General features: G+C 36.8%; 2 protein-coding genes across 6 annotated transcripts; both read right to left on the bottom strand.

Moving 5' to 3' along the window:
* On the bottom strand, nt 1-9,264 carry LOC110798900 (folate transporter 1, chloroplastic). 5 transcript variants are annotated; one of them, XM_022004096.2, is made up of 11 exons: nt 8,956-9,257; nt 8,756-8,832; nt 7,791-7,867; nt 7,509-7,602; nt 6,479-6,572; nt 5,751-5,824; nt 2,213-2,317; nt 1,586-1,657; nt 1,485-1,505; nt 1,273-1,340; nt 1-404 (listed from the first exon to the last, which is right to left on the bottom strand). In XM_022004096.2, exons 1-11 carry the CDS (start codon nt 9,059-9,061, stop codon nt 272-274), a joined length of 921 nt encoding a protein of 306 aa, XP_021859788.1. In that variant the 5' UTR covers nt 9,062-9,257; the 3' UTR covers nt 1-271. The 5 variants fall into 5 exon arrangements, with proteins under 5 accessions (XP_021859788.1, XP_021859789.1, XP_021859790.1 ...); XM_022004097.2 differs by having other exon boundaries at nt 2,213-2,314; nt 8,956-9,256; XM_056841001.1 differs by having other exon boundaries at nt 240-404; nt 1,477-1,505; nt 8,956-9,264.
* A 1,449-nt stretch (nt 9,265-10,713) lies between these two features.
* On the bottom strand, nt 10,714-13,154 carry LOC110798896 (60S ribosomal protein L18a). Its single transcript, XM_022004093.2, has 4 exons — nt 12,996-13,154; nt 12,744-12,859; nt 12,595-12,658; nt 10,714-11,186 (listed from the first exon to the last, which is right to left on the bottom strand). The coding sequence occupies exons 1-4, from the start codon at nt 13,008-13,010 to the stop codon at nt 10,845-10,847; spliced, it is 537 nt and encodes a 178-aa protein (XP_021859785.1). The 5' UTR covers nt 13,011-13,154; the 3' UTR covers nt 10,714-10,844.
* Between the last annotated feature and the right edge of the window lie 148 nt (nt 13,155-13,302).

Raw genomic sequence — 13,302 nt, 5'->3', positions numbered from 1 at the left:
TGCAAGAAAAGCTGCCTAAACTCAACACAACCACATGAAAATACAATATATGCTTGAACATCAAGGGACTATCATGTCTATCAATAACATGAAACAGCAGAAATGACTGAATCGCCCCTCATACCCTGTTCTTCCACGGTATCGTACCTTACTGCTGACTACTTAAAAATGGTGCAGAAAAAGAGAGAGCTATAGGGGGGGAAGAGATGAAAACATGAAGGGGTAGAAGTGACAAAAGATTTCAAGCAAAAATTGATGAATGAAAATTAGATCAGTCTTTTCTTCTAGTCAATTTGAACACTTTTAGAACATTCTCATATACAACAAAAGTCACAGCAGATGCAGGTACATTCTTCAATAAGTTAGCTGTAATACCTTTGTAGAAACCACGAACACCTTCAAACCTGCAAAATATAATAATAATATTATATAACTTTGGCAAGTTGGAAAAAAAAGCAATAAAATTTCAGGTCATAGGACAAATGGACAAGTAATATTGGTGAGTTTTGAGAAGGTGAGAACTTCTAATATACTGTAAATAGTGATTTCGCGAACTTTTAACATGCACCGGTCGTAGTATGATACTAGACCTGATCAACATGAGCCCGGCTCGATGGCCCTGCCCGGAAATTAGCAGATTTTGAGCAGAGTATTTAGGCCCGTTTTTTCAGGCACAGCCCAGAACCGATTTTAAAACCTTTTTTGACGGGTTTAGGTAAAACATCACGTTTAGTTATAAATTTGGCCCGGCCTGGAAAGCCCGCTAATTTTGCCCCGAAATAGCGGGTTTTGGGCGCACAAAATTGACCCAAAGCTTGGCCCAGCCTGACAAATTGGCTGATTTTAATGTCATGGCCGGCCAGGAACGAACCCGGATCGGCCCACTGATTATACTATCTTGATGTTTGATCAGGTCTATATGATACTAAATGGAAACAAAATGAACCGGCATAGAACAGCTCTTCTTTTGGCTTGGGGAAAGACAAGCAATCATGCATCTGTGCAGGGTCGGATGAGTACTGTACTTTTGTGAGATGACTTTCTCCAGGGTAGCATATTGAATAAATTACCTTTCTTCGGAATTGGGGGAGGCCGGAAATAGACATAACATATTATTATGGAGGAGGAATAATAGAATCGACAAGAAATCTGACAATAATGAATATTAGTAAATGCAGAGCAAATAATCACACATCAAGATGGTATAACACTATTATTCAACCCTAAGGTGCAGGATTCCAATTATATTACTTTCCAGAGATTCATTCTTACCGTGCAGTTTCTCTCACCACGTGAAAGCTATCTGCGTATCTTGGAACTCCGTCAGTATTTGGCCTTTGCTGCATTTGACAGCATAAAATATCATTTTACACAAAGAGGAACAGAGTGAACAAACCACAGAACCAGGGTTGTAAAGTTCAAGTTAAGCATCATGAAAAAAAGTACAAGAATTCAAAAAATAATTCAGTCTCCCACCCTTTTACCTGTAATCTTGATCGAATGACCTGCGAAGATACAGAAGAAATTACTAAACAGTTGACATATTACACAGTAAAGACCAATGTGATCTATGAGTAAAATTCACCTGAATTGGGTATGTAAAGAGAATTGCAGCAACTTTTGAAGAAGCTCCCAAAAAGGTATAATCTAGTGAATTCTGTTTCAGAGATCAACATATACGAGGATCAACTTAATTCCACTGTGGTGACAAGAATTTACAAAATGGACCTTGTTGTTCAAGAAAATAGATGTCAAAGCACTATCCACTCTCTTTCACACACTAAGAGCATGTTTGGTATACCATTTTTCAAGTGTTGGAAATGGAATCAATTAACTAATTCCATTACCTATTGTTTGGTATGAGAGATGGATAACACATTCCATTTCCGAAGGGTAACCATTACCACCAATTTGTTACCATTTCTAACCTTGTGGTAACAAAGTGTTACCCTCCTCAATCACTAATTTGATCCAAGAGATTGCTTTCCGTATACCAAACAACAAATAATGGTAACACTTAACAGTTAACATTACCATTTCTCTTTCTTAAATGTTTCCAATCCATTTCCTTTCCTAAATTCATACCAAACATGCTCTTAGCAGAAACAATGTTAATTTACACCCCCCCCCCCTGTTTTCTTATGATACTTGCTAATGGAGCTTCATGTACAGAGAGATATTTGATACTGAATGTGTAAATATGAAAACCTACCAACACTTCAGCACCTTTACTTTTGGCCCCTTCAGACTTGAATTCAACAAGAACTTTACGCAGTTCCTCATACGCTGTGAACTGTATGGCACCATGAGAGACCTGCTGAAGCAGTAAATTAACAAGTGAGCATACCAGATTCACACCCTGAAGTTTTAGGTATGAAGTACATTGACTACAGCTCTATGCTCAATTAACCAGGGAAAAAAGTCATGAAAGCTAAAGACACCAAGCCCTCTGCTTTCTTAACAGTTTGTAATCAACTACGGACTAAAAGATGCTTTCTTAACAGTTTGTAATCAACTACGGACTAAAAGGTATATACTATGCATATATTCAGCATTTCAGCTTATCAAGGTATAGAGAATCACAAACCATTGCAGAAAATTATAACAATGTAGTACAACGAAATTCAGAAAAAACAATAGAGATTACAAGCAATTGCAGAAAATACATGTGAAAACAGTACAGTGAAATTCACAAAAAGAAAACTGACATAAGTTTTCATCAATTCTTGTTTTCTAATGCAACACTCATTGGAATAGCATGACTTTGTATTAAACTAGTGTGTGGCAAGGACAATGTTCCGGTTGATATTTCGAATTCCATATTTTACTTTGTGACGTTGTTCTGTATCCTTAATAACCATCAAATGTCTTGCATGTAATCATTTCTTAGTGAAATTTAACAATATCATAAAAAACAAAAGAAAATATTAATTAGTACAATCAAATGGTTACTGATCTAAATTAAGTATATTTTATTCAATCAAGAAAACACATGTATAGATGGTTAAAATGGTTTGACATCCAAGTTAGTTATGGTTGGTTTTGGGTTCAAACCTTGCTAAAAACGTTTTTATTGTAATACACATGTAGTACATGTTTAAGCCATGATGATGTGGCATGTTTGTAATGCATGAAAGGGCTCCACGTGGCATGTATACTTGATTAGGTACGCCAATATGTTAGTATAGATATCGAAGGGAATAAACATGGATCAGAATGACAAACAATTGCAGAAAAATTATAAATTGGAACCAGCCTTTTAGGATCTCAATCTCCTAGTGCAGGACAGCAGGAGAGCTTGCATAATACACTATGGAGAAGAAGGCTGCAAAGGATTATGTGGGTTTTGTTTGAGAAAGGTTTGGGGTAAAACCAAAAACCTTTATGGAAGTGTTCGATTGAGAGAGGATTCAAAGAGAGGTTAAATCCCAAAAAGCTAATTTTGTAAAAGTTGTAGGAGCTTTTTGGAAAAAAGATTTGTAACTGTAGTTCATCCTTATGTTGGTCAAAATAACTAGCTTTTACAAAGACTCTGACAAATACCCCCACCACTAAATTATTCCAATACCGTTTTGGTAATTTTACAAAATAAAGTAGCAATCAACTATTTACCAAATACTTTTACCCATACAAGGAGCTAGTCAAACCAGCATAAAGTTAATGCTAATAACTAACCTCTTATTGTCAATCATGGTTTATAAGATGGACCCTGACGTTATTATCTATTTTTTATGGCATAAAGAAAGGGTCCGATGGCTGGTGAATGGGGATGAATAATAGAACCTTTCACCAGAGTATCAAAAGCAGGAGATACAGGAACATATGCTATTCAGAAAGGCGCTTCTCATGAGTAATACTGCAAAGGAGGTGCAGCAGGTCTTCTTAAATTTCTACTAGAACTTTCTGGGGTCTTGTATGGATGATAAATGTGGGGTGACAAAGATAGTTCTATCTACGCTTCTACAGGCCTAAGTTGACCTCTTCTCAGCTTTCTCTAGACTGCAACTTCACAACAGATGATGTGCAAAAAGAGCTACTTTTTCTATCCCAAATGATAAAGCTCCTCCCCCTGTAAGATGAGTATAATATATAATTCTTGAAGACTGCACAGGATGTGGCTGGTGTGGAGATTCTGAGGTGGTCTTGGATTTTTGTCAAGACTGGTAAGCTGCTGAAGGATGTGATCATGTGAATGCAACATCTGTTACATTAATTCCTAAAGTTAATTACCTTTGAGCTGTTGGGAATTTCAAACCAAAATCTTTTTGTGCGTTGGTCTATTAGTCCATTACAAATCTTCTGTTTGAAAACCGGAGGATGGTTTTACCTGATGTGGTGTCTAATACTCAGGGAGCCTTAATTTCTTGAAGAAGTATGCTTCATACTGTGTTTATTTTCCATGACTTAGTTAAAATTTATAGGAGAAGTCAGAAATTAAGTGTTGCATGTTCAAGGTTGATATTCAGAAAGCTTATGGATATACTGCGGTGTGGGGTTTCCTTCAAGAGATGCTTTTAGGGCTTGGGGTTTCCTGTCTTCTTCACTAATCTGATCAGTGATCAGGACTTGTGTCCAGAGTCCATGATTTACCTTAATGCTCAATGGAATTCCTTCCTTAGGTTTCTGTCTCTCCCTTGCTTTTTCTCTTGACAATGGAATATCTTACTAGGATCATGAGTTACATTTTTCATTCAAGATGCAGAGCTCTCAAATTAAATCATTTGTGCTTCGTAGATTATTTAATTTGTTTTGTAAGGGGGAAATAACATCTGTGAATATGTTGCTTCATGGTCTTTAGTTATTTTCTGCTACAGTTGGGCTGAAGGCAAATAAAGGGAAGTCTCCAGCTTACTCTTGTGGTATGCAACAGGCTGATGATGCAAATATTTTTAAGATGTTTGGTTTTGATATTGGCTCTCTTCCATTTAAATATTTGGTAATCCCTGTTAGTGAAAACTGGAAAGAACTTGAATACTGCTGATTGTGAAGATATGATAGAAAAGATGACAGTTAGGAAAGGTGTGTCTTGGTACTCATTTTGAAGGTCATGCGTTATTTACTTTTTCCTTCTTTTTTTGGGGGGGGGGGGGGGGGGGGGGGGGAATTCAGGACAGAGACTGAGAGAGATTGGGGAAGACAGAAGAAAACCTAATCTAAGGTAAGACGTGGTCCTGGGAAAACAAGGGTTTGGGTGTCTAGATATGTGGAAGTTACTTCTGTAATTACGATGGCAAAACTTTTGCAACAAGACCTTCTTGAAATTTCACTTGGGTCTGAACTTTGAAGTTGGTTTGATGTTGTGAAAGAGAGAGCAAGAATGGGAGATATTGAAGACCAAAGGCATCCTTGGTCACCAACAAAATTGCTCTATAAAGTTCCAAACTCAAACCACTAGGCGGACAACTGGCTGATAGCATAATAATTAAACATACAGCATAAACTGTGAATGTCATTTCGACCAATTCTTCAGTCTTCAATATACATAGAAGTAAGAAGCATGCTGTAATTCAAACAGAGAACAGAGAATGTCATCAAGCTAGACAAAAGGCAATTTTTCAAGTCTTTGCCAAGACAACAAACTACTACCACTGGCTCTAAATGGAAAGCAATATGAAGTTGATTAGCAAAGAAATATTCTGCATAAAAGAATCAACAGAGAAAGGCATCCAGCATGCTTGAGTTGGGCATAGCTATTACTGAATGATCTTGGTAAGAGAGCGGATTGCAGAAAATAAACGATAAAATCTAACCAGGAAAAGACTTGGCCAAATTCCTCTATATAAAGCCGTCCACCCTTCCTCTTTCAATATGGTTCTCAAGGCATCTGTAGCGGCAAAAATAAAAGACGAGATCTTCAGAACAGCTCTAAAGAAATAGATGCGATCAAAACATAAAACAAAACTACCAAACTGTAAGGTAGACTCATCACAGCGACATCTTAATTAAGGTCCACCATGCAAACTTCGACAACTGGTAGGACATCCTGCATTTGGGTTGCCACTTCAACCCAAGCCTCCCTCCCAACAGACACAATGAAAAATATAACCAACCACTAAAACAGAGGCCTTGATGTGCTCCCCTGAAAAGTAAGTTTCAACTCCCCCCCTACCCCACATACGAAAACCTGACTACCATTTCAGCTTCGTAAGGTTTTCCAACAAAATTGTATAATAATATACATGAAAATGGTTGGACAATGACACGCATTCTAAATCGTTGTAATATGAATATCAGGTCTTACACAAACAGAAGTACTTTTTAGGTTAAACTTTCTCCATGATTCAAAAATCAATCCAACTTCTGAGTTATAGCCAATTGTAGCAACAGAGTACTTTTCAAGATTCATAACATCTGATTTAATTAATTATATATCCATTATATCAGCAAGTATTTTACAGGCTTGACAGCTCAAGAATAACAAGACAGGTAAATAGCATCCAATATGCAGGTTATGAGTTAAAAAAGAAGTGAAGCCAACCATAAACACCAGAATATTGACGAGTTTGATGAAGTGGATTCTGGAGCTGTAGCCTTGTTTTAAGGAGCCAAAGTGGATTTGTGCAAAGTGAAACCTAGGAATAGTTCAGATATGTACTATTAAGAAATTAGTTCAAGTAACAAGAAGATAACTAAAATGAAAGCAAGCTTCTCACACCTCCAAATTAAGAAAGATTCCAGTACAAGTAAAGTAGTAAACACTGTGAGTCTGTGACCACAATAAGTTAAAAACTTCAATATGGCAAGATACATAAACTTCGTTATCTCACACATCACATGCATGCAGGGATGCAACAATGCAAAAGCTCAAAAATGAATTTGGAAAAGTCCTAAAGACAATTCAGAAGATTTATTGAGAACTCTATAATACAAGCCTCAAGCAAAATCTACTTTTAGCTCCTCTGAGCATTGATAAATCAGTTGATAATTAAATAAGTTAAAAACCCTCATAGAGATAGGACATCTAACAAAAAAGAAAATTTAGGGTGAAGTAGGCTCATACTTAAACTTCTTACACACTACAAGGTTAATGTTTGAAGGCAAAACTAGGAAAATGCTCATAACAAAGAGGGTCTTTTTGTAAATGAAGGGTCCTCATCAAACCAGACTTGTGTCTAGTAAACTGAACCCTTGAGGGATTTATTAGTGATCTTGTCTAACCACTTCTTGCCTAAACAATACTCTGTATGTCAAATCTACGCAAAGAAGGTGACAAGCATTTAAAATTCGGACTAAATGGGATAGCATTAACCCAACTGACATTTTTTCAATGCCTTTTCTCTGAATGGAAATTACACTTAGTTGTACATACAGAAGGCTATTCACTCAGAAATTTGGAGGGTGGGATAAACTGCTGATGTTAAATGTTTTTTGACTTATTTCCAATTTTTTACCAGGTTACCAATGGACTGTTATGTTAGTTAACTGATGCCTTATGTCCTATATTGAACAAGAACTGGCAGACCCATGGCATTGCTCAAACTATATCATTGTTATTCAGCAAAACTGACCAGGGCTCCAGCCTCACCAGCTGCTGCCAGATGGAGTCCCGGGCTCAGGTTATCCTTCTCGTCACGGGAATACCTTTCCTTAGCTCTGCTATAGCTGCAGAAAATAGGAAACTCTTGTACTTTAGAAAACACATTCTACAAATAATAGCTTTGACGAACACAAAAGAACGATAGAGGCAGCTGTGACATCAATATCATGTTCAGACGTCAGAGGATTCTCCATAAATAAAAAGAGACTGACTGCGAAGCATAACAATAATCAGGGACTAAGCAGTAACTTACAAGAAGAAAAATAGTCCCCACGAGATGGATGATCCAAGAACGGCCGGGTAGAAGCCCGCATAAAGCCCCCTCAAACCCTGTAAACAAGTTAAAACAAAGTGTTAAACAGGCAGCTTTAAACCAAAATCCAAAGATTTACAGTGTTCGGATAGCAAGATAGAAGAGAAAGGAAGGGGGCAGGGAAAAAAGAAAGAGAGGGTAAGGTTAGCTCCAGCTTCCCTCCAAATTTCTTCAATTTTGCAGGGATGGTGTTTATCAAATAGGAAGCGAAAATGGATCCCTCACTCTCCTTCCCTTTCCTTTCCCCAGCCTTTTACCCAAACACGGGAGCTTGTTCCCCTCCCTTTCCCTTCCCTCCCTTTCTCTCCATTTTTGCTTATCCAAACAAAGTGTTCGTCACAATAAGACATTCATCGACCAAACGACAACCTATATAAACCGCTCGTCCTGCATAGACCGTCTCAAACCATAAGCTAACAGTTTACGTTTATAAATTTTGACCAACAATAACCTGGAAAAATATATTGATCTAAAATGTGCACTTGATTTTTGTTGGACTTGTCTATCCATCATCATAATGTACCAACTTAAAGCAACCTAACCATTTTGGAATAATGCATTTTGGTCTGACATTTGTAAATTTTGGTTTAACATTCTGCTAATTGAGTAACATAAACACATAAATCATAAATTCATATCAAAACAGAACGATCAATTAGGGTTTCAGAAGAAAAATAATCAGTAACAAAATGTGCACTTGATTTTTGTTGGACTTGTCTATCCATCATCATAATGTACCAACTTAAAGCAACTTAATCATTTTGGAATAACGCATTGTGGTAACATTTTATAAATTTTGGTTTAACATTCAGCTAATTGAGTAACATACACACATAAATCATAAATTCATATCAAAACAGAACGATCAATTAGGGTTTCAGAAGAAAAGTAATCAGTACAGACACCTCGGAACGGGCGATGGTGAATAGAGCATTAGGAGTGTTCTTGTAGCTTGGGAGATTCGATATTCGTCCATCGTTCACTGAAAACAATCCAATTAAACTGAATTAATATAAGAAATTCATATATATACATTGAAAATCCGAAAAAAAAATGATGAAAAGCAGAAGAAATGGAGGAGAGAGAAATAGGAAGTAATTAAAACCTTGGAAGCGGGTGCGAACAACGTCAAGGGGGTGCATGATCGCCACAGTGGTGAATCCTGCGACGGCTCCGGCAGTGGCGTTCTCCCACTCCCATTTCCCGGCCATTTCCGCCGCCGGAGGCTGATTTACTGTGGAGGTTACCGTATAGGAGAATATAATCACTTTTCTTTTACGTCGTCGTTCTGTGCAGATTTGGCGGTTCAATCTAAGTGCAAAACCAATATCCTGCTCAGGCTTGGCCAACTTCAGACTGCAGTAGAGCTGGGTATGGGCCGGGCCAGCATACTCGGCACCAGCCCAGCCCAGCTCAGCCTTGATCAAGCATGAGTCGAATATTGGCATGCACATAAATAAATGGAAAATTTTTAAGGAGAGCGCTCGCATAATACATTTCAGTACGTCAGTTTTGGTATAAAGAGGCAGAAAATGCAAGACGATAATTGGTGTAGAGAGATTCGATTTCAGGTCTTGGGTATCACCCTTCAAGACTTTACCAACTAAATTAGTTGACGTCCATATAATACATTTCAGTGTGTTGGCCTAGAATATTTTAATGGAAAATCGGCATTGCCACTAACATTTCCTTCGTCCGTTTCAGATCCTGTCCAAGTATGAGAAAACTCTAGGTATCCGAATACTCGATAGTCAATACACCTAGTGACCTAGCTCATTGGAGGTAAATATTGTTATATTTTGTACGGTACATAGAAATTTAACTTTAATTTGTAGTATTTGTTAATTCATTTCTAATACTACTTGTATACTATTCTCCCTTCAACTCATAGAGTCATAGAGTTGTTCAAGTGGTCTATAACATTTAACTAGTTTTTGCCATTACCGAAAATGAGAATACTTTTATTATACGGTGTAGTAATCACAATACTAATATAAAAGGACATTTAGAAATACTAATGATGTTTTGAAAACATAAAATTTGAAGAATAAGTGAACTAGAATGTGACATTATCCTTCAAAAGTTATTTGCATATGATCTATACGCTCAAGAAAAGAATCTCGTTTTAGAACACATTTCAAGCTGATTTCAACTGTAGTATAACAAACTTGTCTAAAGAGGAAGGAGTACATGTTTTGGCTCATATATGAGATTATGAATAACTTTCAACACACTTCATAGATAGACATGTGTAGTATAACCATTCTTCAGAACAAGAGCTATAAATAGGGTGCCTCAAATCTCAAGATGAACAGAAGAGCTAGATAAAGAAAGTACTCCCTCCATTTCTAAATAATCTTCTTGTTTCTATAAATGTCTTTTCTAAATGATCTTCCTGTTTCTATTTTTGGACATGACTTTTTACCATAAATTTCACCACCATCCCTTATTTAATTCATTCACATTTCCCCATTCACCCACCCAACCCCACTTTTATGATTTTTTATTACTTTAATACAAATATTTTCTCTCTCCTTTATTTCTTTATTACTTTCCTTCATCATTTAGGAATGGAGGGAGTACATGTTTTGGACAAACAATATGTGTAATATGATTTGCCTATTATGAGCAAATGCATATCATACGGGTATCATATACGGATATACCTCTGGATAATTAACACGAGGAACTAGTGTACTGTAACAACTTAGGAGTTAGGCCCCTTCGATGTCGTTTTTTTATTTTTGTATTTTACAAAACTAAAAACCAAAATATGAAAAACATCAAAAAGTAGTTTCTAGTTTTTTGTTGTCAGTTTTCAAAATCAATAGGATTATAAGTATGACTATTTTTTAGTCCATGATTCAATCTAAATCACATTACTTTTATAACAAAAAACCAACAACTGAAAACTGACAAAAATAACAACCGAGCCCTCAATTTAGGAAAAATATTCAAGTGTTTATGCTTGCAGTTTCCAACCTAAGTGGTGCCTTACATGAAGAGATTAGGCTTTGATGCTTTGTACGTTGTCTTGAGCTTCCTACTTGGTGGTCTAATCTTCTTAAACACTTGTGGAAACTTAATATCCTTGCTGTGGAACTGTTTGGTGTTCTCCCTCTTGCAAAGTTCATCAGTAACAGTTGTTGTCTTGATAATCTGGATGCACGGGGCCCTGACTCTGTGTCGAGAAGCCATCTCGGTGTACATTTGCTCAACAGCACCGTTCAATGTGGTGTCACGGAATTCCTTGTACATGTTGTGGTAGCCGGTTCTACTTTGGTAACGCAACCATATTCCATAGTTCTTGATAGTAGTAGGGTTCTTCTCATAGATCTGTGAGCACATCCAAAAGAATACAGAGAAAAAGTAACTAACCCAATCACATTTTTTTGAGATAACAAAGTCATAGTGTCGAAACTAATCTCTAATCTAGTACATGGTATAGTTTATGCATCAAATTATAACGATCTAGGCTATGTTTGGTTTGACGTTATTAGAAAACTCTTTTCCACCCCTTGCCAAAACAAACGGAAAATGAGTGAAAGGGGGAAAATCATTTTCTAGGAAAATGTTTTACACCAAACTAAACACTCCGCTATTGTATCTCCGTCCCCTTCTTTCCGGTTCAATCAGAGGGCCTTCAAACCCAATCACATTTCCTTAAGAAAACATAGTCATAGTGTCGAAACTAATCTCTAATCTAGTAAAAGTATAGATTATGCATCAAATTTATAAAGACCTATTTTCTCTAGTCTCCTTTACGGTGCAATCATATGGCCTTCAAAGATAAACTTCCTAACATATAGATTGCAGCAGCCACCTTGTACATTACATATTGCCTTGAAAGGAAATTCTAATTATTTCCCTAAGGCTACGTTAGTTTTGACAAAAAACACTTCAGCCGGAAAATGATTTCACCAGTTTCCTTTGTTTGTTTTTGTTAAGGGTGGAAAACAACTTTCCTTCTGAAAAGAAGAAATGCCACATTTTCCTCTTCACTCCCTTATATCTCTTTTTCTCTCCTTCTATCCATCTCTCATTTCCACTTCTATTCTCTTTTTCTCTATAAAAATTGTAAGGAAACAAACAAAGTACCTTGAAAGATGTTTTCCGTGGAAAATCGTTTTCCTTTAAAAATGTTTTCCGTAGAAACAAACCAAGCCTAAGCTCCAAACCCTTCAATATCTAGAGTTCAATTCGCCTTTGTAATAGACTAATAGGTGTGCCTCATGGCACCCTCGCTCCATTATCTAAGCACGACACACAATGCGTTATAGTCTTAATCATTGCTAAATTGCTAACATCACATTGAAATTATCTGATCATTTACAACAATGTAGTTCGCGTTATTCAACTACGGTAACTAAGCACGACACACAATGCATTACAGTCTTAACCAATTGCAACATCACAAAATTATTTGATCATTACTTCCACCCTCCAGGTAAACAATGTAGTTCCAGTTATACAACTACGGCTGATATACAAAACAATACAAAGATAAACCTCAAATCGCAGCACGAGAACACATACAAATCAACTAATCGCAATAATTTGTCAAAACTAGTAGTAATTTCTAATTCAAGCTAGCAAGCAACAATGATTTCAGTCAATCTTGTAAACAATAATAAGGAGATATATCCAACTTTTAGGCATCAGTTTCAGCATTCAACATAAAATTTACCCAAATAACTAGAAAGAAATCAATCAATTGTTAACAGATTAAGCAAAGCATGAATACCTCATTAATGGCAAGAACCTGACCATTGCTTTTCTTAACCTTCTTCAACTTCCTGAGAAAATACCTGCGAAAACCCTAAAATTGCTCAGTCCCAATTCCTGAAATTAAAATAGAGAAAAAAATTTATCAGAAAAAGTGAGAAAAAGTACCAAAATTTGGACTTGGCCCGAACTTCGTTGGTTGCCCAAAGCTTCATGCGGTAAATCTTGGGATGTTCATCGGATTCAGTGGGCAATGCTCTTCCCACCACTTGGTACTGATGAAACTGTTTCCAATCCCAATTTATTCATCAATTATTAAAAAAATAAACAAAAATTCGCAATTCAAATGAAATGAGCAGAGAAATTTGATTGAAGATTGGAAACCCAGAAATTAAAGGCGATAGGCGATTGATTTCTTACCCTAAATTGACCCATTTTCGAAGAGCTTCACCTTCGTTCACCTCGATTGGTGTCTCAGACTTCTCGACTGCAGGTGGGAGTTGAATGAACTAGATGTAGGGTTTTTGGTTTTGGGTTGGGCTAAAAGTTTACAACTATTCTGGGTTTAAGCCCAGTACAATGGGCCCGATTCAATCAATTTCTGACAAAAATCGAAGTGATTCGAAAAACAAAATTCTCAATACGCATACACATGATGACCCCGCACAACTACATTATCCGGTTATACCCGAATCGATTATTCCCGACCCGTAACCGACCGATGACT

This window comes from Spinacia oleracea, chromosome 3 (genome assembly GCF_020520425.1).
Source record: "Spinacia oleracea cultivar Varoflay chromosome 3, BTI_SOV_V1, whole genome shotgun sequence".
NCBI classification, from domain to species: Eukaryota; Viridiplantae; Streptophyta; class Magnoliopsida; order Caryophyllales; family Amaranthaceae; genus Spinacia; species Spinacia oleracea.
The sequence above is the reverse complement of the archived record's forward strand: the minus strand, read 5'-3'. Positions and strand labels throughout refer to the sequence as shown.

Bases quoted from the DNA above. Each gene is read 5' to 3' on its own strand.
- LOC110798900 (XM_022004096.2), bottom strand. From the start codon at position 9,061: ATGGCCGGGAAATGGGAGTGGGAGAACGCCACTGCCGGAGCCGTCGCA. The intron at 2,318-5,750 runs GTTAGATTTTAT...TTACTGCTTCAG, and splicing joins TTTGGCCAAGTCTTTTCCTG to CAGGTCTCTCATGGTGCCAT. The intron at 405-1,272 runs GTAAGAATGAAT...TATATTTTGCAG, and splicing joins GTGGTGAGAGAAACTGCACG to GTTTGAAGGTGTTCGTGGTT.
- LOC110798896 (XM_022004093.2), bottom strand. The intron at 12,659-12,743 runs GTACTTTTTCTC...GGGTTTTCGCAG, and splicing joins CGGGCCAAGTCCAAATTTTG to GTATTTTCTCAGGAAGTTGA. The intron at 11,187-12,594 runs GTATTCATGCTT...ATGTGCTCACAG, and splicing joins AGGTTCTTGCCATTAATGAG to ATCTATGAGAAGAACCCTAC.